The following is a 26,464-nucleotide window of genomic DNA, read 5'->3' as shown; positions in this document are numbered from 1 at the left end:
ATTTTCAGCCCCATTTCTTAAACATAATGTCATAATATTTACAGATTTAAGGAAAAGTTAGATCTTTATTAATTCTTCTTGCTTTCTAGCCCCTGAAAATTAACAATTATTAGCAACTAATTACTTTGATTAGTCATATAAATATGAAAAGCACTTAAGTAGCTTGGCATACAGCAGGTATTGCTCAATGAAGGCATAGAGCATTTAAGACAAAAATCAAAAAAGAACCAGTTATACTGAGGAAGAAAATTTTTTTAAATTTATTTTTATTTATTTTTCTTTTTTGAGGAAGAAAATTTTAATTGACATTCTCCTTTGTCTCCTATTCCATTCGGAGCTAAACACCTAGTTAAGGACATTAGGGGTCTATTAAAAATCTCATTCAAGATTCTTTTTAGCTGGCCTACAAAAAAAGGGCCTCTACACAAACTGGGATGGTTGGAATGAAGAAGCAGCAATGGCACAACCCTTTCAGCCCAAGAGTAAAAGGGAAAAGACAGATAATGAAGGAGGAAATCACAAAATTTGTTTAGAAGCACTGTCAACTAGCCTATATAAACAAGTCCTGCCCTGTTTTACATGTCCCAGAAAATACCAACAGCTGTGTGCTCATAGATGGCTCAGATGGAAAAGGAGAAATAATGCAGCAAGTAGGCAAAAGAAAAACTTTTCTTCCACATTTTCTTTTTAAAAATGTGGAGGGAGAAGGGAGACAATTCAGTGAAACAATATAAAAATAAGCTATTTAATGAAACATTTTAGGTACCGGTTCACAAAACCACAAATACTTGCACTTCCTTTTTCTAAACCAGAAGAAACAGTGCCACCCACTGACTGCTGAGTGATTTTTAACCGATAAGTACAAAGACTTCATTCCTTGAATGTCGAAAGGGAACCATTACAGGAATTATTTCTTTTAGCATTTAAAATGTTCCTACACTTTAGCCTCCAGAACACAGTTCTCACAATTTTGTCCTAAGAAACATTACCAATGAGAAACTTTCAAATCAAAGTCTTGTAATTCATCACTAATAGTGAAGCACAAAATTTTACCCATAATCTATAGTGTCAAATCTGCTTAACCTCAATCTCCTCAATAGTCATGAGATGTAAAACATACAAAATCCTATAAAATAAATGAGTCAAATCTTTCAGCAAGTAGCAAGGGGGAAAAAAAGGAAATGAATACTATTCTAAAGTAAAAGATATTTAAAAACTTGACCAAATGTACCCATCTTATTCATTTTTCTGGCTCAAACCACTTGTTAAAGTCTGAACAATGTAGAAAATTTGCTCAAAGTATTGGATGGTACTAAATCACTATTTTTACTTTTCTTAGGTTTGATAAAAGTTAAATGATTATAAACATAATAAGTATCTTTTTACAGATGAATATTCAAGTATTTAGTGATAAATCACCATTAAATCTTTAAATGCTTTAAAACAATTTAGGAAAAAAGGTGAAAAAACAAAAATAGCAAAACATTAACTGCTAAATTTAAGTGATAGGTATGTGGTACTTTATATTTTTCCTTGGCTTTTCTGTTATGTTTCAAAAAAGTTTTTTTTTTTTTTTTTAAAGATTTTATTTATTTTTTCATGAGAGACACAGAGAGAGACAGAAACACAGGCAGAGAGAGAAGCAGGCTCCATGCAGGGAGCCTGACGTGGGACTCGATCCCGGGATCCCAGGATCACGCCCTGGGCTGAAGGCAGACGCTCAACCGCTGAGCCACCCAGGTGTCCCTCAAAAAAGTTTTTAAGTGACAAAAAAAATTTTAAGACAAAATTTAAAAACACATGTATGTTCTTAATGACAAAAACAGTATTTCTTTTGAGAGTTATCAGTTTTCTCTTTAATACAAGGCTTAAATATGAATTTGCTTCCATTTAACCATATATATATACATATATATATCAAATCACCAAAACATTTCAGACAGAAGCTCTGGTGGGTACAAGATTTATCTCAAAAACAATTTCTAATCAAACTGCCAAAGTCTCTCAACCTGGTATTTATTTACTTTCACTGAAGGACGTTCCGAAAGACTGGTAACAATCTATTATCCACATGTCTTTAAGTAAGCCCTCGTTTTCATTTCATTCTCAAACCTAACACTGGTACAGCTCCGGCCTGGGAAGGTCACTGTGGCCCTCCTTGCAGGTCCTTCAGGCCGTCTAACCCTAGCACAGCCACAGACCTGTGTTCTGCCACTGGGGCCTAAATCTTGTTCTCATGTATCCAAAGAATCACAGTTCATAAAGAAACAGGGAAAGATGAAACTACCTCCTCCCCACTTGGGACCTTAGCTGCGCTCACAGCTAGGTCTCAGCCATCCAATACAATGACTGCCAGAACAGGAACCCAGTATGTGTCAGATGGACAGAACAAAGAACATTCTCCTTCAAGAACAACTTGCAGAGATTCTAGCAATACATTTTTTTGAGTTTTTATTCTTTTTTCTAAGCCCATTTTCGTAGGACCCAGGTAAGGGTTTGTATACTACAGAAAGGAGAAGCACCATCCTATACAAAAAATCTCCCCTTATGTTCAGTGCATGGCTTTCTTCTTTTTTTTTTCTGGCTCAAGCTAGTCCTGTTGAGTCTTTCTCCTCCCTTAGAAGTTCCCACCAAAAGGTTCTTCTTTCCCTCCTATTAACATAAGCCTAGACACGCACATACACACTCAAATCCCCACACAGGGTCAGAGCAGAAATGACCCTTTATAAAATCTGAAGCCATCCTTACATAATGTACTTTAATTTTTTATTTTTTAAAGATTTTTATTCATGAGAGACACACACAGAGAGAGAGAGAAAGAAAAAGAGAAAAAAGAAAGAGAAAGAGAAAGAGAAAAAGAAAGAGGGAGGGAGAGGTAGAGACACAGGCAGAGGGAGAAGCAGGCTCCACGCAGGGAGCCCAACATGGGTCTCCAGGATCCACAGGTCTCCAGGATCATGCCCCAGGCCGAAGGCGGCGCTAAACCACTAAGCCACTGGAGCTGCCCACATCATGTGCTTTTAAAAGCCAATATAAAATTCGGCAGAGCAAGAGACAAGATCTAGATTCAACATGGCATTTGGTTAGGCAATAAGAATCACCCAAACAAAACCAAAAACAAGCTATTTCACCTATCAAATGATTTACTTCGAAACACATTTATGGGGCACCTGGGTGGCTCAGTTGATTAAGCATCTACCTTTGACTCGAGTCATGATCTCAGGGTCCTGGAATCGAGCCTCGCGTCGGGCTCCCCACCTTGCTGAGAGTGCTTATCTCTCTTCCTCTCCTCTTCTGCCACTGTCCCTCTCGTGCTCTCATTCTCATTCACTCTCTCTTCCTCAAATAAATAAAATATTTTTTTAAATTTATGTTGTAAGTAAATTTCACTACAATATAATATCCTGAAGGCTAGAGCTATACCATGGAAGTAGCATCTTGGTATTATCACATTTAACATTCATAATTTCAACTACTGGGAAGTTTCCCCTAGGGATTACACCATGAAGTTAGAGATTTCTAAAAAGTAAGTATCAAAGTCTGCTACGAGGCTGAGCAATCTTACACGAACCATCTCAAAGTAGCTATGTGGTTCCATTTTGTTAGCTTATTTAGAAAACATACTAACTCATCAAGAAGACTATTCTGAAGTATGACTGGGCTTTGAACAACATGAGGGTTAGGGGCAACTCCCACTTCCACATGCATTCAAAAATTTGTGAATAACTTCTGACTCCCCCAAAACCTAACTACAAATAGCCTACTGTTGACTGGAAGCATTCCTGGTACCATAAGCAGTGGATTAACCCATGTATTTTGTCTGTCATTTGTATTATACACTGTATTCTTACAATAAATTGAGTTAGAAAAGAGAGAATGTTACTACAAAAATAAGAAAAATACATTTACAGAACTGTACTGTAAAAAACTCTGTAAGTGGACCTGCTCAGTGCAAACCTGTGCTCTGAGGGTCAACTATACTGTAATGTGGTTTTCACATGGCCTCAGTTTTCTCTTACCTTCATCATGCAAACAACATACACGCTGTTTAGTGGGAATTTATTCATCATCAACCCTTCAGTTTTTAAAATTTCTAAGTTTTATTCTTGGCCACATAAACAACCTAACATGTATTTTCTTCTCTGGCAGATTTTAATAGCTTACTAAATGATGTCTGAGGGTTTGTATCTTAGGACTTTCCCCATGAATGCCTTCCATCTCCCTCAGTATTGCATATATTTCTTGTATGTGATAAGCAATCAATTATCTGTTGAATGACTCTGAAGCAGAATGTAAGATTTATTCCTAACTTAGAGCCTAAAAAGATGTCTAACAAATCATAGAAAATGTCCTTTTCAGAGATTCATACTGAAGTAATTTTGAATGAAAGAAGTAGTCATGATTTGCTCCAGCAAAGAGGAAAAGCAAACAGAGCCACACCTCAGGAAAAAATAAATGTGGATTAAAGGTATATGGAGGTTAGACTGTCCTCTTAGCAAGATTACATTTGAAATTTACTGAACTGTTTATATATCAAAATTACACAGCAAAAATTGACAGGTGTTATGTAAAAAAAATTTTTTTAAAGGAACAAAACTAAATACACAAAGGTCTTGGCTTTTAGACAAAAACAATATTAAAAATGCTAATATATCTATCTAAATTATGCTGTAACTCCATCTCAAAACTTTCATGGTGCTTACAGAGTTTAACCTAAAGTAATAAAGATTATAAATTCATATAATTACACAACTTTAGAACTGAAAGGATTTTAAAGAATCATAAAATTTAAGTGTCTTGCTCAAAATCCCAAAGCTGCTCTGCTCATAGAGAACAATGGAAAACATTTCTTCTCTGTTAATCTAAATTTCTAAAAAACAAGTGAAATAAGTGAAATATATTGCTTTCAAATGATCTTTTCATGTATTTTTAGGTTTGGATTGCTTCACTTACCACATATACTTTTATGGATTACACATCATGTCTGCAAAATATTAACTGGTTAATACATTTATAATTACATTAGAACTGTGATTTGTACCTTAAATTTCCTTGCTTTCATAGACTTTAGATCTTGATTTCAACAGTTAATATCAGTATTTTTATATTCAGGTTTCTATGAAAACATACTGTTTTATAGAAAACAAATTATTTTTTGTGTCAAACCAAGCTCAATTTCGTGACTGCAAAGAATTTTCAAATCAATTATTGACTGTAATATGTCCCTCTCAAAAGAACATAATTTATTTAATGTGAAAGAAAAATAAGATACAGTAACTATTGGGACAAACTGAGCAGCAGTTTACATTTTTAAGCGCACACTGCACTACTCTTCTAGAGGAACTAGCTCAACTAAGAGCTTACATTTTTTAGGTGGGAAACTAATTTAGTACATGAAGACCCTCTTAGCAGCATCATAGTAAAAATATTTTTAAAAGAACTTTCTCATACTTCAGATAACCAAAATGAGAGACAGGCTACTTTATTAACTAGCAAAACCGCTTTTTATAATATCTTCCTACATATACCACCTTCAATTAAACTAAACATCTTATACCCCAAACCCATCAGACATGTCTCCTCTTGGGTTCCCCTCTATACTATGCTCCATGTTTCCAGGTTCAGCTGCTCCAGTCAATACTGAAAGATACTAAGCTAATTTTTTTCCAGATGTCTTAAGTTTTACATATCCTCGCAAAACTCCTGCTCTTGAAAGTTTTACACTACGCTACTTTGAAATCTAGAAGGTACTAAGAAAAGTCTCCTATTTATTCATTTAACAAGCAGTTCTTGAGCACCACCTACTTCTATGCATTCTTCTGGGCTTAACAACAAGACTATAACAATAAAGGCTACAAATCCTCTCTCATGAAGCTCATGGTATAGTGGGTCTCAGAAAGATAAGTCAACAATTTTAAAGTCAGCGCTATGGAATAAGTACTGTGCTGGAAGTATACACAAGATGCTAGGAAGACCTATATTTTACAGTGTATAGAGAGGAAACAGCCTCAAACTACAAGAAAACTGACCAAGAAAGTAGAAGGAGTCAGAAAGCTAACAACACAAAGAAGTTATCTAGAATACAGCCTCTTATTAGATACAATTTGTAGAGCCTTCTTAGGCTAAATATAAATTATCCCTAAAAACTGTAAAGCAACATATTAGAATACAACCTGAGAAAACTGAACTATAAATTCAAACTTCTAAAGAAGGTACTCTTTCATAAAATCATTGCAACCCTCAACCTTCTAGACATTTGACTTGGGAAAACAGCCAATATAAAAGTAAGTGGAAGAGTGTAAGATTGAGATAAATGTGTGCAAAATCAGCAAGAAATTCACAGCAAGACCGGAGAGAATAAACAGTCCATTTCTTAAATCTTCGTTGGGTATCAAGCAAAAGCAATAAGGACTTAAAAAGCAACCTTCAACAAAAAAGAATTTCTCTTATACTCAACATCCTTGGATAAACCTAATATTGGCTATTTTTAAAGACTTTTTTTAAAGATTTTATTTATTTATTCATGAGAGACTGAGAGAGAGAGAGTACGCATAAGCATGAGTTGGGGGGCAGAGTGTAAGGAGAACAGTGGAGGGAGAGGAGGAGCAGAGGGAGAAGCAGACTCCTTATTGAACAGGGAGCTCAACTGGGGGGCTTGATCCCAGGACACCCAGGACCACGACCTGAGCCAAAGGCAAACACTTACCAACCGAGCCCCCAGGTACCTCTAACATTGGCTACTTAAACTGACTAAGTTAAAAGTAGATAACCTAATGTGATCCTGGCTTATCTCTGGTATATGTGATAATTATCTGGAAGTCTGTTAGAAAAGCAAATTCCCAAATTATATCCTCAAAGCAAGGATTACAAAGGCAAATACTATTAAAAATACTATGAGACTAGTTATATGGTGCAGTCCAAAACATTAGGTTGAACAATATGAAAACCACAACTTTAATAAGGTAAAAATAATCAAATACAAAAATGTCAAAGCAAGCAAGTGAATGAACAAGGTGAAGTCTTTTCAGCAAATGATGCTAAGACACCCAATAAAGGGCTCTCACCAGTTATGTCAGACTCCTTCCCACATCTGCCCTACATACATCAATTATCCAGGAACGTCAATTTTAACGTTCTATACTTCAACTCTATCTCTCACAAATGTCTACTTTATCACAGCTTCTTTTTTCCATCTGAACTTCAAAAGCCTTTTCAAAACAGTCTCTGCCTTCAGACCATTTTCTACCAACCAATCCCTGCTTACTGGCAACTAAGCAATATTACTTGTCATATCAGTAGCCAATTTAAAATCTTTTTACAGACATTTTTATACCAGTAGCAGTTTTCATAATCAAATTTATGTTAAATCACTTACATCATAAAACAATTTTCTATCAGCAGCCAGACGTTTGGAAGCCAGAGTCTTGGTAACATGATAGAAGGTAAGTAATGCTCTGTGCTGTCGAAGATCATCTTGGACTTTCACAGATTCTATAAGAGTGGGAATCAGTTCAGGCCACTGTCTAGGACAGTCCAGTCGAGCAACTTTTGCAATCAGCACTGCAATCTGAGTTGCAATCTAAAGAGAAAAAAATTAATCATCAGAAATACACATATGTAAGCAAATCAACAGATAAGAAATGAATTCACAGTTGAAAATTATCTTTTGGTTAGTTAAGACATCCGACAAAATGTGAGTAAAATTACTTAAGACGGTGGTTCACAAAGTATGGTCTAGAGAGGAGCAGGTTAAGACCTTTTTAGAGGTCTGCGAGGTCATTCCTTTCCCTCATTCATCAGTATGAAGCTAGATTTTCTTAATATAACTTTTCCCCAAATAATACATTCTAACGGAGTAAATGAAGAAGCAGATATGAAAATCTAGATGTCTTCTTTTAAATACTCAGACACTATGGAGATATGCAAAAAAACACAATAAGGATACTCTTCTCCTTAAATATTTGTTGAACTATGGTTCATTTTCTAAAATTCTATTATGTTAACAATTAGTGGTTTTATTATTTTTAGTTAATATATTTTTAAAATTTTATTTATTTATTCATAACAGACGCAGAGAGAGGCAGAGAGGCAGGCAGAGACAGAGGCAGAGGGAGAAGCAGGTTCCTCACAGGAAACCTGATGCAGGACTTGATCCCCGAACTCCTGGATCATGCCCTGAAGACAAAGGCAGATGCTCAACTGCTGAGCTACTGAGGCGTCCCTTTAGTTAATATTTTTAAATTTCTGTCTTAACTACTAACACAGTAAATAACAACAGATATAACACTTTTGAAATATTCAAGTTAAAATAAGTGTAGTAAACAATATCGTATAAAAATTTAAGAAATTTTTGTAACCATAAGCAAAACTTCTAAAAAAATATCTCACTCTAAAGGAAAGAAAAAAAAATTGAATTGTGTAATCTATTAACTAACCAACTCAGGGTATACAGTGAGAACTGAAAATATGATGGATGAAGGAAACAGACAAGATATCCTGTAGTTTAAAAAAAAAGGAGGGCAGCCCCGGTGGCTCAGTGGTTTGGCGCCTGCCTTCAGCCCAGGGCGTGATCCTGGAGTCCCAGGATCGAGTCCCATGTCGGGCTCCCTGCATGGAGCCTGCTTCTCTCTCTGCCTGTGTCTGCCTCTCTCTTTCTCTCTTGTCATGAATAAATAAATAAAATCTTTAAAAAAAAAAAAAAAGAAAAGGAGAGGAGAGGAGAGGAGAGGAGGAAATAACATAAATCATTAAAATTAATTTCTAAAACTACAAACACAGAGATACTTGCTTTCAATAGTGTGTATCTTAAAATGACTTCTGAATTTTAAAACACTACCCAAATATCACCAAATTTCTTAACAGTTAGAACTGAATCTGAAAATTTAAAACCCATAAACATCACAAATGGACATCATAAAATTTCATCTTTAGTGACAAAAAACAAACGTTGTTTGGGAAAGAAGTAAAAATTAAGGCAAAAGAAACAATATTTAGCATTTGTTTTCTCACTAACCTGGTTTACTGGTTCATTGAAGTTGGTGATTAGCCCTGCACGCAATGTAGACTTCTCCTCCTCTGAGAGAGCACTGCAAAAAGATTTATTTATTATACAAGAGAATGCTACCTAACTATAAATACTGGTAAACACTATTTGAATTTTAACAATCAAAAGCCTTTCAAACAAAGGATCCTGATTAGTTTGGGAAAATAAATAGAATTATTTCCTTCTTTTTTTTTTTTAAGATTTTATTCATTTATTCATGGGAGACACAGAGAGAGAGGCAGAGACACAGGCAGAGCGAGAAGCAGGTTCCCCGTGAGGAGCCCAATATGGGACTCAATCCCAGAACCCCGGATCACAACCTGACCAACCACTGAGCCACCAGGTGTCCCTAAATAGAATTATTTCCAATACTTATAATATTGGCACATCAAGTAATTCATAAGCATAAAATTTCCTTCATGATTCAATAAATATGAACCATAAAATAGTAAATAGGAAATAAGACAAACCTAGAGTAAGAAATGTAGTATTTTGATGTTTGCTTTTATTGATGTAAAAATAGTCACCCAAAAAGAAAAAATTAATAGCTGATATAAGAAATGCATATGAGTAAATATTAAGTCCTACACTGACTTCTTTTATAAAATCTGAGTGGTTATTCTATGGGGTAAGAACGATCAGGAATCAGAAGATATCTGGGATGAAAGACTTATTAGAAATCAACTAGTTTAAAACCTAGGGCCTTCAGAACAAGCAAAACCCTGATAATCGTCTTCATTTTAGACTTCTAGCCTCCTGAACTGTGAGAGAATACAATTCTATTGCTTTAAGTCACCTAGTATCTGGTAATTAATGATGGCACAATCTAAGAAACTAACGCAGCATCTAAAAACAATGTAGGCAGCCAGGACTTAAAAAATGGGCATCTTAGAAAGAAGGGAAAGAGCTATGCTCAACCAGTACATTTCTCCCTGAGGTATTTGCCTACAAAAAAATCAAGGTGAGAGCAGCAGCTACAAGACATAATAAGCAAGGAAGAGATTTCACCAGGTCTCAGGGCTGGAAAAACAAAAACTGAAGTTCAGGGCCAACCAAAAGGCAATACTTTGATAAACACCCAAAGTTTGCTGCTGAAACCTTAAGATAGCTAAAAATTTGGATTAAGAGCAAACCAGAAAGAGACCACCTTCAACTAAATCAAGGATGAAGTCATATCCTATATGCCTGCCTGGAAAAAAAATTAAATTCTCTTTGGAGAAAAAAATCAAAATTCCAAGTCTCTCCAATTTTCTTTTTTTTTTTTTTTTTAAGATTTTATTCATTTATTCATGAGAGACACAGAGAGAGGGGCAGAGACACAGGCAGAGGGAGAAGCAGGCTCCATGCAGGGAGCCCAAGTGGGACCCAATCCTGGGACTCCAGTATCACACCCTGAGCCGAAAGCAGATGCTCAACCACTGAGCCACCCAGGCATCCTTCTCCAATTTTCCTTAAACAATGTTTAGCATTCAGTCAAAACCTATCAGGCACAATACAAACCAAGTAAAAATTATTAAAATCAAAACACAAATAGAAAAAGAAATATAAACATTGTAATTAACAAAATCACTCTTAAAATGATTATGATTAAATTGTCCAAGAACACAGGGTAAAAACTGTATTATTTCACTACAGAAGTGGAATTTGTTTTTTAAAAAAATAACAAAGGGAGCAGCACCTGGGTAGCTCAGTCAGTTGAGCATCTGCTCTCAGCTAGATGATCCCAGGGTCATGGGATCAAGTCTTGCTCTCAGCTAGATGATCCCAGGGTCATGGGATCAAGTCTTGCATCAGACTCCCTGATCAGTATGGAGTCTGCTTCTGCCTCTGCCTCTCCCCCTACTTTCTGTTCTCTCTCCCTCATTCTCCTTTCAAATAAATAAATAAGATCTTAAAAAAAAAAATACCAAAGGGAAATCCTAGAACTGATTTAAAAAAAAAAAAAAAAAAAAAAAGGCAAAACAAAAAGGTAACAAACTTGAAGAAAGGTCAGTGGAAAATACCCAAATTAAAATATGAGAAAAAAACACTTCTAAGAGCACCTGGCTGGCTCAGTCGGTAGAACATGTGATTCTTCCTCTCTAAGTCATGAGTTCAAGCCCCACAATGGGTGTAGAGTTTACTTAAAAAAAAAAAAAAAAAAAACGCAATCAAGGTGAACAGGAGAAGAAAAATAAAAAATGAAAATAACTAAAGGAATGCACTGACACTAGCAAGCATAATAACATTCACTTTATAGGGATCCCAGAAAGAGAAGAGAGAAAAGAGGGCAGAAAATGTATTTGAAGTAGCAGCTGAGAACTTCCTGAATCTAGGGAAACAGATATCCAGACCCAGAAGACACAGAGGGCCCCCAAAAGAAACAACCCAAAGAGATCCATGCCAAGACAAATACTAATTAAAATGGCAAAAAAGCTGTAAGATGAGATCAGTAAAATCAGCAAGAAAAAAGAAAAGCTACATACAAGGGAGACCCCACAAGGCTATAAATAGGGGACTTTTCAGCAGAAACTCAACAGGGCAGAGAAAGTGGCATGATATATTCAAAATGATAAAAGAAAAAAAAAAAAAAAGAACTGCAATCAAGACGCTACCCAGTCAGGCTGTCACTCAGAATAGGAGAGTAAAGAGTTTCCCAGACAAAAGTTAAAGAAATTCATGAACACTAAACCAGCCCTACAAGAAATGTTAAAGTGGACTCCTTGAGTAAAAAAGAAAGACCTTAGGTTGGAGTAAGCAAAGTGGGACAGACAAAAGCAGTAAAATTAAGTGTATCTATAAATATCAGTCAAGGGATTCACAAAATAAAAGGATGTAACGTATGACACTATATACTTAAAACGTGGAGAGGGGAGTTGTAAGAACAGGTTCAAACTTAAGCAACCATCAACTTACAATAGACTGCTATATGCAGAAGACATCACATGTAAACGTAATGGTAATCACAAATCATAAAACGGTAACAGATATCCAAAAAATAAAGAGAAAGAAAACAAGTTTATCACTAAAGAAAGCCAGCATACCATGAAAGAAAGAGAAGAATAGAGAACTACAAAAACAACTACAACACAAGTAACAAAATGGCAATAAGTACATTTATCTATGAATAATTACTTTAAATGCAAATGGACTAAACACTCCACAATCAAAAGTCATAAGGTGACAAAATGGATAAAAAAGTAACACCAATCTATATGCTGCCTACCAGAGACTTCTTTCAGACCTGAAGACGCGTGTATTGAAAGTAAAGGGATAGAAAAGTATTTATCAAGCAAATGGTTGTCAAAAGAAAGCTAGAATACTTCTATCAAACAAGAAAGACTCTAAAACAAACCCTGTAACAAGAGACAAAGGAGGACAGTTTGTAGTCATAAAAGGAACAATCCAACGAGATATGACAAGGGGCACTTGGGTGGCTCAGTGTGTTAAGAGGCTGCCTTCAGCTCAGATTATGGTACCAGGGTCCTGGGATCAAGCCCCATGTTGGGCTCCCTGATCAGCAGGGAGTGTGCTTCTCTCTCTCTCCCTCTTCCTCTATCACCCACCCCCAGCTCATGCTCTCTCTCATGCTCTCTTGCAATGCGTACTCTCTCTCAAATAAATAAATATAATTTTTTTTAAATGTGACAATTGTAAATATTTATGGGAGTATCCAAATACTTAAAGCAGCTAATAACAAATATAAAGGACAGAACGGACAGTAATATAATTAACAGTAAGGGACTTTAACACCCCACTTATATCAATGGACAGATAATCCAGAGAGAAAATCAACAAGGAAACAGTGGTTCTAAATGAGACACTAGATCCAACAGACCTAACAGATATATTCAGAACATTCCATTCTAAAGCAGAACATTTTTTTCAAGTGCACATGGAACGTGATCTCCAGAACAGATCATCTACTAGGTCATAAAACAAGCCTCAACAAATTCAAAAAGACTTAAGTCATAGCATGCATCTTTTCTAACCACAATGCTATGAAACTAGAAATTAATCACAAGAAGAAATCTAGAAAGAATACAAGTACAGGGAAGTTAAATAACATACTTCTAAACAATGAATGGGTCAACCAAGAAACTAAAGAGGAAATAAAATATATATACATATATATAGACATTAAAATGAGAAACACAATGGTCCAAAATCTTTGGGATACAGCAAAAGTTCTAAGAGGGAAGTTACAGTCACACAGGCTGACCTCAAGAAGCAAGAAAAGTCTCAACTGAGGAACCTAACCTTACATCTAAAGGCGCTAAAAAACAAACAAACAAACAAACCTAACAAAACCCCAAGCTATAGAAGGAAGAAAATAAAATAAAGACTGGAGCAGGAATAAATGAAACAGAAACTAAAAAAACAGAACACATCAATGAAACCAAGAGCCAGTTCTTTGAAAAAAAAAAAAAAAATCAACAAAATTAACACTAAAAAAAAAAAAAAAAAAAAAATCCAATCAATGGGCAGAAGACATGAAAAGAGATTTCTCCAAAGACATACAGATGGCCAAAAGACACACAAAAAGATGCCCAATATCCCTAATTATCAGAGAAATGCAAATCAAAACCACACTGACCACACTGAAATTTCACCTCTCATATGGGTAAGAATGGTTAAAATCAGAAACACAGGTAACAACTATAGAGGATGTAGAGAAAAAGGAACCCTTGTACACTGTTGGTGGGAATGCAAATTGGTGCAGACACAGTAGAAAACAGTATAGTGTTTCCACAAAAAATTAAACACAGAATTACCATATGATCCAGTAATTCCACTACTGGCTAGTCACCCAAAGATTACAGACACAAACTTGAAAAGTTATTTGCACCCCTATGTTTAATGCAGCATTATTTCTAATAGCCAAATTACAGAAGCAGCCCAAGTGTTCAAAGAAAGATGACTTGATAAAAATATTATAAGTACATACACACAAAATAGAAAATTAGCCATAAAAAAGAATGAAATCTTGACATTTACAACAACATGGATGAATCTAGAGAGTATAATGCTAAGCAAAACAAGCCAGTTTGAGAAAGACAAATAGTATAGTTTCACTCATACGTGAAATTTAAGAAACAAAACTAAGAACAAGAGAGACCAATCAAGGAACAGTCTTAACTATGGATAACAGACTGGTAGTTACTACAGAGGAAGAGAATGGGGGAATGGATGGCATGATTACGGTAAAGGGTTAGATTAAGATTTTTACACTTATCATGAAGCACTGAGTAATATGTATAATTGCTGAATCACTATATTATACATCTGAAAATAATTTAACACTGTATTTTAACTGGAATTAATTTTTTTTAAAAAAAAGGAATACTACTGGCAAAACAATATAAAACAGTATACTCTGGAGTTTAAAATATATGTAGAATTAAAGTATTCAACAGCAACAAAAAAAAGTAAGACAGGAAGGCATAAGTGGAGTCAAAGCATTATAAGGTTTTTATATTACCTAGAAAAAAATTAACTACTAATATAAGGCTAGGATGGCTATAAGTCAAGGATGCAGGTTATGATCTCTAGAAAAATCACTAAGGCAATAAAAATGTCCTAATAACCTTGCAGGAAAGAAACAAATTAACAAAAAATTTCCTGAATAATCCAAAGGAGGGCAAGAAAGAAAAAAGGGGTGGAGGAAATAAAATGGGAAACAAGTAATGGATGACCGCTTTAACCCCAACTTTATCTGCAAATACAATAAATGTAAATCAACATAATACTAAAATTAAAAGATAACATTTATCAAACTGTATAAAAAACAAAACCCAACTATATTTGCTGCTTATACAAGGAACATTTTTTTTTGTTTTAAAGATTTTATTTACTTATTCATGAGAGACACAAAGAGAGAGGCAGAGATATAGGCAGAGGGAGACACAGGCTCCCTCCGGGGAGCCTGATGTGGGACTCGATCCCAGATCCCTGGGATCACGACCTGAGGCAAAGGCAGACACTCAACCACTAAGCCACCCAGGGGTCCCTACAAAGAACATTCTAAATAGAAAAACAAAGAAATATTGAAAGAAAAAAGCAGAACAAGATTATACCATGTAACCATAAGATGGCTGATGTGCCTATATTAAAATCAGACAAACTAAACTGAAAGCCAAAACACATTACTAGAAAAAAGAGGAGCATTTCATAATTAGGAAAAGGTCAATTCCACAAAAACATAATCACCCCTAACTTACATGATCTGAATAATATAGCCTCAATATACAGAGAGCAAAAACAGAAGGTAAAGAATAGCCAAGTCAGGGATCCCTGGGTGGCGCAGCGGTTTGGCGCCTGCCTTTGGCCCAGGGCACGATCCTGGAGACCCGGGATCGAATCCCACATCAGGCTCCCGGTGCATGGAGCCTGCCTCTCCCTCTGCCTATGTCTCTGCCTCTCTCCCTTTCTCTCTCTGTGACTATCATAAATAAATAAAAAATTAAAAAATTAAAAAAAAAAAAAAGAATAGCCAAGTCCACAATCATACTTAACCTATCTCTCAGAAAATGACTTAAAAAAAAAAGGAGCAACAAAACTCGTAAAGATAAAGAAGATGTGAAAGGTATTTAAGTGACAAATGTTTGACCTACCTGACATATATCATACATTACAATTCACAACGGCAAAACACATAATACAATTCACAACAGCAAAACACATATTCCTTTCAAGGGCACATAAAATATTTACCAAAATACCATATGCTGAGACTATTAAACTAGACAGCACATTTCAAAGAATGAAATCAGTAACAAAAAAATAACTAAAAAGCCCCACATGGCAGAAATTAGGCACCATACTTCTAATTAACGCAAAAAAAAGCCCTACCTACCATTTGCTACAACATGGATGGAACTGGAGGGTACTATGCTGAGTGAAATAAGTTAATCAGAGAAGGACAATCATAATATGGTTTTACTCATACAGGGAATATTAAGAAATAGTGAAAGGGACTATAAGGGAACAGAGAAAAACTGAGTGGGGAAAAATTAGAGAGGAAGACTAGCCATGAGAGACTCCTAACTCTGGGAAACAAAGGGTTGCAGAACGAGAGGAGGGTGGGAGGATGGGGTGACTGGATGACGGGAGCTGAGGAGTGCACTTGATGGGATGAGCACTGGGTGTCATATGTTGGCAAACTGAATTTAAATTTTAAAAGAAGAAAAAAAAAGCCCTACTGTTTTGAATGCATATATAAGAAGTAAAAAAATCAATTATCTATTCTTCCATTTCAAAAAACTATAAAACAGCAAATTAAATTCAAAAAAGTAATAGAAGTACATTAAGCCTTATAAAGTATAAAGACTAAAGCAAAGATAGAAAGGCCATAAGATAAAACAGAATCCAAAAACATTTTCTTACAGGTGCAATGCCTGATTTATAACAAGGGAACCATGAAATGTGACAGAGCAAGAACACCTGCTGCTGTCCCTCCTTTGCATACACACCTTATAATGAAATCACGTCCAGGGCAGCCCGGGTGGCTCAGCGGTTTAGCGCTGCCTTCAGCCCAGGGTGTGATCCTGGAGACCCAGGATCGAGTCCCACGTCAGGCTCCCTACATGGAGCCTGCTTCTCCCTCTGCCTCTCTCTCTCTCCCATGTTTCTCATGAATAAATAAATAAAATCTTAAAAAAAAAAAAAAAAAAGAAAGAAAGAAATCACTTCCAAACAGATTAATACACTGAGATGTGAATCATAAAACTTCTACAAGAAAACCTTGAATAGTTCCATTCTCCGAACAAGCAAAAATTTTGTAAATGGGCCCCAAAAGAATTAAACATAACTAGCTAAATTGAATCTCATTAAAATTACGAATTTCTCTTCATCAAAAAACATAAGAAACTGAAAGGCACATGACAAAGTACGAGGAAATATTGTCAATATGTATTTTCAACAAAAGATCTGAGTCCAAAATATATAAAGTTCCACAAATCAGTAAGATTACCCATCTTTTTAAATGTACAAATGGCAGGCCCTTCATAAAACAGAATATCCAAATGACTAAGTATATGAAAAAGGTATTCATTGTCCATCAGAAAAATGGAAAAGTTACCTAAATGACAGATGAGAAAGACCAAGCATGCTAATGAGAACGTAGAGCAAACGCCAACCCTCGTGTGCTGCTGAGAGTGCAAATTAGTACAAATACTTTGAAAACCAACTGATCCTATCTACTAAAGCTGAACATACATGACAATAAAATGCATACTTATGTGCAGTAACATATGCAAGAGTTTTCAAAGAAGTATTATTTTTAATAGCCAAAAACTGGGAACTTAATGCCCATCAACAGTAGAACAAATAGATATGCTATGTTCCTAAAAAGGAATGTTTTACTCCCACCTAAGAATGAGCTTTTCATGCAACTCCATGGACAAATATTACAAATATAGCACACAGGGGGGTGACTGTGAGGCACAGGCGGGAGGCTTCTCGGTCGCCAGCAACGTTCTACCTGGCTTCAAGTGGTAGTTACGCGGATGTGTGTTCACGTAGCCAAATTTCAAACCCCACCCACCATTATGTGCACCTTTTCAGTTATGTTTCATATTATACTTACATAAAAGTTTCTTTAAACCTTAAAAGTGACTTATTCAAGGTAAGTAAACAAAAGGGGAAAACAAGATTAAGATGAACATTCAGGTGAAAAGAGTGAGAGCCTAAGGCAGGTCTATTCTTTGCCATGAAAAATGATCTCTTCAATCCTTTTATGACTGTGCTATACTTTGCAACTTGGATAGCACCATTCTATCATCAAACCCACAAGATAATGTTTTCTCCTAAAATCTTTTGCTTCAAGTGTGAAATTCAAGTTTTCTTACATGCCAGGAAGCCAGGTTCAAGAGATTTCATAATTTTAACTAAGAGAATATAATATAGCAATTAGCCATCAAAATAGAGTGAATATGCAAAAAATATATACATATTAAAGAAACACATCATTACCCTAGAGAAAACAGTTAACAGTTAACACTCTACCTTTAATTTCATGCACTATCATTAGATGAATTCAGATGATACTCCAAGCAGGAATTGTAGGTTATCTAATTAATTAGGACTCAAAGTTGCATTGTATATACTAATGACAGATAAGCTTAAATTAATCCTCATTCCATAAAAATAGTGGCAGGGATAGGAACTCCTTAAGATCAAACTTAGACAAGAACACAAGATGTTTTAAGTGCGCTATATTAAAATGAGTTCTATAACTAATCTCCGCTCCCTTGCTCCCTAAGTACATTCTTTTTTTTTTTTTTTTTTTCTAAGCACATTCTTATAATCCCTGCTCACTTGGTGAATTCATCTCCTTTCGAATTTCTATCTCAATATATACTAAAAGAAAGAGCTTGGGATTTAATTACCTAAAATACCATGTATATCCCCCCTTAATTTTTTATATTTAAACTAAACTCCAGTGGCATTTGGGTGGCTCACTCAGTTAAGTGTCTGCCTTGGCTCAGGTCTTGATTCCAAGGTCCTGCGATCAGAGTCCCATGTCGGCCTCCCTGCTCAGCAGGGAGCCTGCTTCTTCCTTTCCCTCCTGTTCCCTCCTGTGCTCTCTTTCTCTCTCCCCCCATCAAATAAATAAATAAAGTCTTTAATAAATAAATAAAATAAATTCCAGTTTCTAATTCCTTATGTGAAAATACAATCTGAAATATTTAATAATTTACTCTTCCTTCCAAAATTGTCATTTATAACCATATCCTCCACATAACTGTGAGAACGAATTGTACTTTGAGAGCCACCTAAACATAACTGGACAGAGCAGGAGAGAAATATGTACTGTTGCAATGGTTCCAGGAACTGAGTCACATAATTTATCACTAAATACTTCATTCCTCTCAAAATTATGAATTTTAAAGTAAGACAAAGGGTTTGCTTTATATTACAGTAACATAAGTGCACTCTTAAAAATATTCTAGTTGCTTCTGATATTATTCAAGGGCATATTTATATGCACCTTGAAGTCCTCAAACAGGTTTATGTTTTTTAAAGGACGTACAAATCTAAGAACATAAAGAGCTACAGTGCCATCTACTGGAAAACAAAGACCATGTTACTTCTGTGGCAAAGTTCACTATATTGTATAAAACAAATTCCAGAGTCATGTCTAAATCGCATTTCCATCAACCATATAAAATGTAATTAAGAGGGCAGCCCCAGTGGCCCAGGGGTTTAGCGCTGCCTCCAGCCCAGGGTGTGATCCTGGAGTCCCGGGATCAAGTCCCACGTCAGGCTCCCTGCATGGAGCTTGCTTCTCCTTCTGCCTGTGTCTCTGCCTCTCTCTGTGTGTCTCTCTTGAATAAATAAATAAAAATCTTAAAAAATAATAAAATAAATAAAATAAAATGGAATTAAGAGAAATCTGTTCACTTAACCATCTACCAAGAAGTTACAACCGAATCTGATGAGATTACAAACATCTACTACCCCACCTTACCACAACAAAGGAAATTATGCCGAAGACTTGGAAATTAACATCCAGCTGGCTCACAAATGACCTAGGACTTCCTTCCTAATTACTTTTTCAAAATTCTAATTTCATAGTTCTCTTTAAAAAAAATGAAAAATACTTTTTTCAACAGTACTCATTCACTAAGCATTTGTTCTGTGCCCATATTAGATAGCCTCAAAAGCAGAGGACAAGAAGAAATCCACAACCTCCCTCTGCAAATAAAAAAACTCATAGAGCAAAGCAATAATATGAATACTGACTTAAGGAGAATACTTAACTTCTTCAGCAGTTAACACATTTTTCTTTTAAATATCAAATGCTTCACGAATGTGAATGTCATCCTACACAGGGACCATGCAAACCTTCCCAGCACCACTCCAATTTTAGTATGTGTGCTGAAATAAGCACAATTGCATGCTTCCACATAGAGAACAAAGATTAAGAGGAACGTTCTTATACCTCCCTGAATCTGTAAAAGATTACACTGGGAAAGGAAGAGTGATGAAACTTACTGAGGTGCTACACGTCTCCAGTAACGATCAATTCCATTCTTAAAATATAGCACAGCAAGCCACCTTACATTTATATCCAGAGTGTGGTTTGTGAAAATATTCTGTAAATAAAAAACACAGTATTAAAATTAACATGTCCTAAGTTAAATTACTATACCCATAATAAAGTATGGACAATACTTTAAATGCTTCACTTAAATTGAATCACTACAGAAATCATATTTTCAAATCACTACAGAAATCATATTTTCTAAGTATCTACAACGCTACAATTCATATAAAATAGCACACCTGGTAAAAGTATGTTAATTTTTTAAGCGGAGTAATACATATTTGGGACTCATTAAACTAGTCTACTTTTAGGTATGTTTGAAAATTTTCTGAATAAAAAATTAAACTCAGACACAAACCTAACCGTGTATCACAACCTACACACACAAAAAAAAACACTGAAATAAACACCATCTCAATTTTTAAAAAAAATAGACCCACCAAGAATAGAATAGCGTCTTTAAAAATCAATCTGTTTTGAGGGGAAAAAAATTTTTATTCAATCTGTTTTTCTTACCTTTTTGCTACTGAGCCAAATACACAAATTCCATTTTATATTTAAAATATCAAGTATGACTCTAGGCATGAGCAGTATATTCTTAAGTTTAACAAATAACTCAAACACTATAGCCATGAAGTAAAAAACACATGTCAACTTCTACAATTTTCTATTTTTACAAGATAAACAGTTTGACTCTGCATTTGCAACCCAGTCCCAAAATTCGATCAGTTTATGATCCAACTGGTAGCTTCACTGCCCTTGCCAAAAGCAAATCTCAAAAGTTAACCAGAGTTCTGAAATTTTCAGAAAAAGAAGAAATAAGGAAGACTCAATATAAAAAAGATTCTTTTATTCGTGTCATTGAGAAAATAATTTAATAAACCAAAAGCTTTGAACTACTAGTAAAGTTTAAAGTATATATTGTTAATTACTATACTATTTTCCCTCTCACCAAGCAAAAGATCAAATATATCAAGAAAATGAAATCTTTAGATGGGGAAAAGAAAACCAAGGTTTTGGGGTTTTTTTTTTTTTTTGGGGGGGGGGGGGGAGTTGAAAACCAAGTTTTAAAGTAACAGTGAGCAACATAGACCAGACTGATGTTGCACAGAGACCTAAACAACACTGACAACATAAATTAACTAGAGCAAGAAAAAAGACAAAACATGAAAAGTATACTACCTACAGTCCTGAGGTCAGTATTAACATGCCAAAATAGAGTATCAGCAGAGGGTTGCCTTCTAAGCAGAAACTACCCTGCTCAGTTATTTATTCAACAATCAACAAACATTTCAAAACCCTCAAAAAGCCATGCCCTGAATTAACAAATGGCAGTATCAGTTTCATTAAGTAAACCGTCAATACAAGTAGAATCTTAGAACAATTAAAATACTGTGTCTCATTTTATTAAAAATAATAGTAAACTATTTTAGAACAACTTACCAACAACACTGAATAGAAACCTGGCTGTGTTTCCCATTGTTTCAACTGCTCCTCTGCTGGTTTTAACACAGAAGTATCCTGACTGGTGGCCTGTGTTAAGACCTGAAGAACAACAGTGCTGGCACTATTGAGATCCATGGAAACCTAGTAATGATAAGTTAACATACTTAAATAAACATTATAAATAAAAACAGTAACATAAATGGAGAGAAAGCTTCAACACTCTGAATTCCTCCCATACTTCAATCATTTACTTATTACTCTTGCACATTTCTGCTGGATTTCCATTTTTACTATGTAATCACCCATACTCTAACTTAAAATTCCAGTAACTCAAATGACTTTTGCTTAAATGAATTTATTTCTGATGGAAATTGTCTTCATTGTCCCATAAAGAGACGGTAATAGTAAATTGGGAATAAGAAACCCACACACAAAAACCAAAGCTACTTAAATGAATTGATTAAATATCACTCTCTGCCTAAAACTAAGCATAATGCCTTCTTAGTTTTTAAAAGGAGATTAATAAGTGTTATAAAAGACTTAACCATGGGCAGCCCGGTTGGCTCAGTGGTTTAGCGCTGCCTTCAGCCCAGGGCCCAGGGCGTGGTTCTGGAGACCTGGGATCGAGTCCCACGTCAGGTTCCCTGCATGGAGCCTGCTTCTCCCTCTGCCTGTGTCTCTGCCTCTCTCTCTCTCTCTCTCTCTCTCTCTCTGTTTCTCTCATGAATAAATAAAATCTTAAAAAAAAAAAAACCTTAACCACTTTATTCCTAGTAAGATCAAAAGGAAGAAAAATGAAATTCTTTGACTCAGCTAAGTACCTCATAACATCATCTTATATGCTACCAAAAATATGTGTCCAAAACATTTTTTATAAGTTAAAAGACAAATGTATATTCAAGAAACACTGGGGGAAAAAATGAACTAAATCAACAAATATAAGATATAATATCAAAATGTAAGCCCCAAATTAGAAAGGATCTTAAGGGTTAGAACACCTAACCTACCAAGTATCTAAAGCCATTCTAAAAAAAATTTAGCAATTTATTGAATTCTCTAACATTCTGCTTCTAATCACCCCTAAAACAGTATACAACTGTATACTTCCCCAAGCACGTATGATCGTTCACAATTATATGAAGTATGTAAAATTAAAATTAAATGCTAAAAATAGGTAGAAAATAAACCTCAGTGCAGAAGGGACTGAGAATTAGTCTTTTGATTGTAGATGTATTTAAAACTAAGGCTGTTCCAGACAGTAAAAGTTTGAAGGTCATTAATCCACAAATATAGCCAAAGCAAACACTTCCTAGGAGTTGTAATTAAATTGCAATAACTAATGAAAACAGAAGGTCCCAAATGCTGATTCAACAAGAAAGGACCCAAAATATTAAACCTTTCAAGGAAAACTAACCATTCTAAAGTCTTTGTGAGTAAAGCAGGGCTAGGACAATAACCGGAATTAGACAAAATATTACCAATTAGCAATGGAGGTGGACTAAGATTTTAAATTGGTAGTCTTTCCTTGACTGTGTGTTTTTTTTTTTAAGATTTTAGTTATTTAGGGGCAGCCCAGGGGGCTCAGTGGTTTAGCGCCACCTTCAGCTCAGGGTGTGTGTTATCCTGGAGACCCGGGATGGAGTCCCACATGGGGCTCCCTGTGTGGAGCCTGCTTCTCCCTCTGCCTGTGTCTCTGCCTCTCTCTCTCTTTCTGGGTCTCTCATGAATAAATAAATAAAATCTTAAAAAAAAATAAAAATAAAAAAAGATTTTATTTATTTATTCATGAGGGACACAGAGAGAGAGACCAACATAGGTAAAAGGGAGAAGCAGGCTCCCTGCAAGGAGCCTGATGTGGAACTCGATCCCAGGAACCTGAGATCACGACCTGAGCCAAAGGTGTAGACTCTCAACCACTGAGTCACCAGATGCCCTTCCTTGACAGTATTTTAATTTTTTTTAATTTTTTTTATTTATTTATGATAGTCACAGAGAGAGAGAGAGGCAGAGACACAGGCAGAGGGAGAAGCAGGCTCCATGCACCGGGAGCCCGACGTGGGATTCGATCCCGGGTCTCCAGGATCGCGCCCTGGGCCAAAGGCAGGTGCCAAACCGCTGCGCCACCCAGGGATCCCTTGACAGTATTTTAGAACTGACAAAGATACCTTGTAAATTGCTTCCTTCACTAACTAGGAGTTCCCTGAACAATGTCTGTGCTCTTTATCACTGGAAAACAAGTGAATGAATTTTCACTCATTTAAGAGGGCTTGTTGGTATTGTATTTCAAAAACAGGCTAACTAAGAGAAATTTACTTTATGGAGCCCCTAGAAGGTATTTTAAAGAAATAGGTAGTATGTTTTTTCTGTCCAGGAGAAATATAATGCAGGCAACAAAAGCAAGCCACATATGCAATTTTACACTTTCTAGTAACAACATTAAGAAGTGGAAAGAAAAAACATGGAATTATTTTTAAAATATCATAATTAACTCAATATATCCAAAATATTATCAACATAATTTTGAAAAAACTAATTTATTTATCTTATGCTTTTTTATACTGTCTTCAAAATCCTGTATATTTAATACTTAAAGCACATCTTATCTTGAACTAATCACATTTCAAGTACTCAATAGCCAAGTGGCTGGTGGAATTATGCTACTGAGGTAGCACAATTCTGGAAAAGCTCTACTCAAAGTGTGGTCCGAGGACTGGAACACCAGCAACCCATCACAGGAAAAAATTCTCAATTCTCTCTCGAAACCTACATTGTGAAAACAGGCGACGGAGGTCAAAAATTTGTGCCTTAGTTAAGTTCTCTAGGTAAATCTTCTAACTGCCAAAGTTGAAGGAGCACAATTTTTTAAAAAATTTTTAGAAGGAAGGGGGGGAGGAGGGCGGGAGGGAGGGAGGAAGGAAAGAAGGCAAGGAAGCAAGCGAGCAGCCCAGGTGGCTCAGCGGTTTAGCGCTCCCTTCAGCCCTGGGCCTGATCCTGGAGACTCTGGATCGAGTCCCACGTCGGGCTCCCCGCATGGAGCCTGCTTGTGTCTCTGCCTCTCTCTCTCTGTGTGTCTCTCATGAATAAATAAAATCTTTAAAAAAAAAAAAGAAAAAGAAAGAAAGAAAGACCATGAGCTCAGACAGAAGAGAGGTTGAGAGAAGACGACTCCCCACTGAGTGGGAAGCCCAACATGGGGCTCAATTCCAGGACCCTGAGACCGTGACCATAGTCAAAGGCAGACACCTAACCGACTGAGCAACCCAGGCACCCAGAGAAGCACAACTTCTGAACATCTAAAACTGACATACATCTGAAAGTCCAGCTCTGCTGCTAATGCAGTGGATGACAAATACAAGTAGTTCTGATTATACATTCCTATAAAAGTAGACCAGCACTAATCTGCAGTTCTCACAGGGAAACATCTATGGTATGAAGAACACTAATTCGGTAATTCTTTACCAATTAATGGCAGAGCAGCCAGCTAAAATTAAAAAAAAATTTTTAGGGACACCTGGGTGGTTCAGTGGTTGGGTGTCTGCCTTCAGCTCAGGGAGTGATCCCAGGGTCCTGGGATTGAGTCCCGCATTGGGATCCTTGTGAGGAGCCTGCTTCTCCCTCTGCCACATATGTCTCTGCCTCTGTGTGTGTGCGTGTGTCCCTAGTGAATGAATAACAAAAATCTAAAAAAAAAAAAAAAAAAAAAAAATTAAAAAACATCATTATCCGAGCATATTATATGGCAAGAATTATACTAAATGCTTTATTCATTTATTTATTCCTAGTAATAATTCTATGTAGTAGATACTATTATCCCCATCTTTTAAGTAGAAAACTAAAGGATCAGAGACCTTACCTCACCAAGGCCATGATCTACTAAATAGCAGGGCTTAGACTGGAACACCAAAGCCATTGTTCTTAATCAGTATCTAATACTGCCTCCTTTCAGGGACAGAAATGATATCTACCACAACTCTGCAGTCCCAGGTGCTCAACAAGATACATGATCTGTGCTTAATAGGTATTTGGTGAATAAAGAAAAGGGATCAATTTTGAACCAAAGAGTACTTTATACTGAACCACATGGCAGCTAATTAACAGAGTTATTCAATAAAGCTACTGAAAGCCTGATGTGTACCAGGCAATGTTCTAGGTGCTGAGACTAAAGTAGTGAACAAAGCAGTTTCCTTGGCTTCATGCGGCTTACATTCTAGGGAAAGAAGTCATTTTTGTTTTGTTTTGTTTTGTTTTTTAAAAAAAAAGCAAGAGGGCAGCCCCCGTGGCACAGCAGTTTAGCGCCGCCTGCAGCCCAGGGCGTGAGAGAGAGAGAGAGCCAGGCAGGTAGCAAACTAGTACATGGCAGAGTGAGGCCTGATAACCAAATCTCTCGGAGACACACAAGCTCTTCCCAACAGAACAGAAAATGGCCTCACCACACCACCCCGACTCCCCAGCACCTACAAATACGCCGTGTTCTCACAGAATAGGTTCCTGGAGAAACTGTCAAAACGATTCCTGAATCGAGTCCCATGTCAGGCTCCCTGCATAGAGCCTGCTTCTCCCTCTGCCTGTGTCTCTGCCTCTCTCTCTCTCTCTCTCTCTCTCTCTGTGTCTCTCATGAATAAATAAAATCTTTTAAAAAAATTTTTTTTAATTAAAAATTAAAAATAAAAAAGGCAAGAAAAAAAGAAAAAGCAACAATGGTAGTAATATAAAGAAAATACAATAATGTTAAAGCTCAACTGCAAGTTTCCAGTGGGCGTTCATGGAAGTTTTCTCTTAAGTGGCATTTATAAGAGACATGAAAAACAAGAGCCCTTCATGAATAAATAAGTAAAGAAAATTTTAAAAAGAAAAGAAAAGAAAGAGACCCAGGCATGCAAAGATCTGAAAGCAGAACTTCAGACAAATGGGAAAAACAATGGAAAACAAGGCCTTACGATTAGAAA

The 26,464-nt window shown here is 36.0% G+C and overlaps 1 protein-coding gene and 1 non-coding gene across 4 annotated transcripts in view; both read right to left on the bottom strand.

The window, feature by feature from the left end:
* The window catches only part of IPO11 (importin 11), a 201,413-nt gene that overhangs the window by 155,659 nt on the left and 19,290 nt on the right, over positions 1–26,464 (bottom strand). For all 3 annotated transcript variants that reach the window (XR_013379936.1, XM_077897964.1, XM_077897963.1), the window contains exons 2-5: positions 21,516–21,659; positions 20,021–20,121; positions 9,014–9,086; positions 7,376–7,579 (exon numbers count right to left, since the gene is read on the bottom strand). Coding sequence is in view for 2 of the 3 variants with exons in the window: in XM_077897964.1 (XP_077754090.1) it covers positions 7,376–7,579; positions 9,014–9,086; positions 20,021–20,121; positions 21,516–21,653 (516 nt within the window). In the remaining variant the exon portion in view is untranslated. The remainder of the gene's footprint in view (positions 1–7,375; positions 7,580–9,013; positions 9,087–20,020; positions 20,122–21,515; positions 21,660–26,464) is intronic.
* Positions 19,814–19,916, bottom strand: LOC144315000 (U6 spliceosomal RNA). The gene has a single exon (XR_013380822.1). It is a non-coding gene; the product is annotated as a U6 spliceosomal RNA (small nuclear RNA).

This window comes from Canis aureus, chromosome 5, assembly GCF_053574225.1.
Source record: "Canis aureus isolate CA01 chromosome 5, VMU_Caureus_v.1.0, whole genome shotgun sequence".
Lineage (NCBI taxonomy): Eukaryota > Metazoa > Chordata > Mammalia > Carnivora > Canidae > Canis > Canis aureus.
The sequence above is the reverse complement of the archived record's forward strand: the minus strand, read 5'-3'. Positions and strand labels throughout refer to the sequence as shown.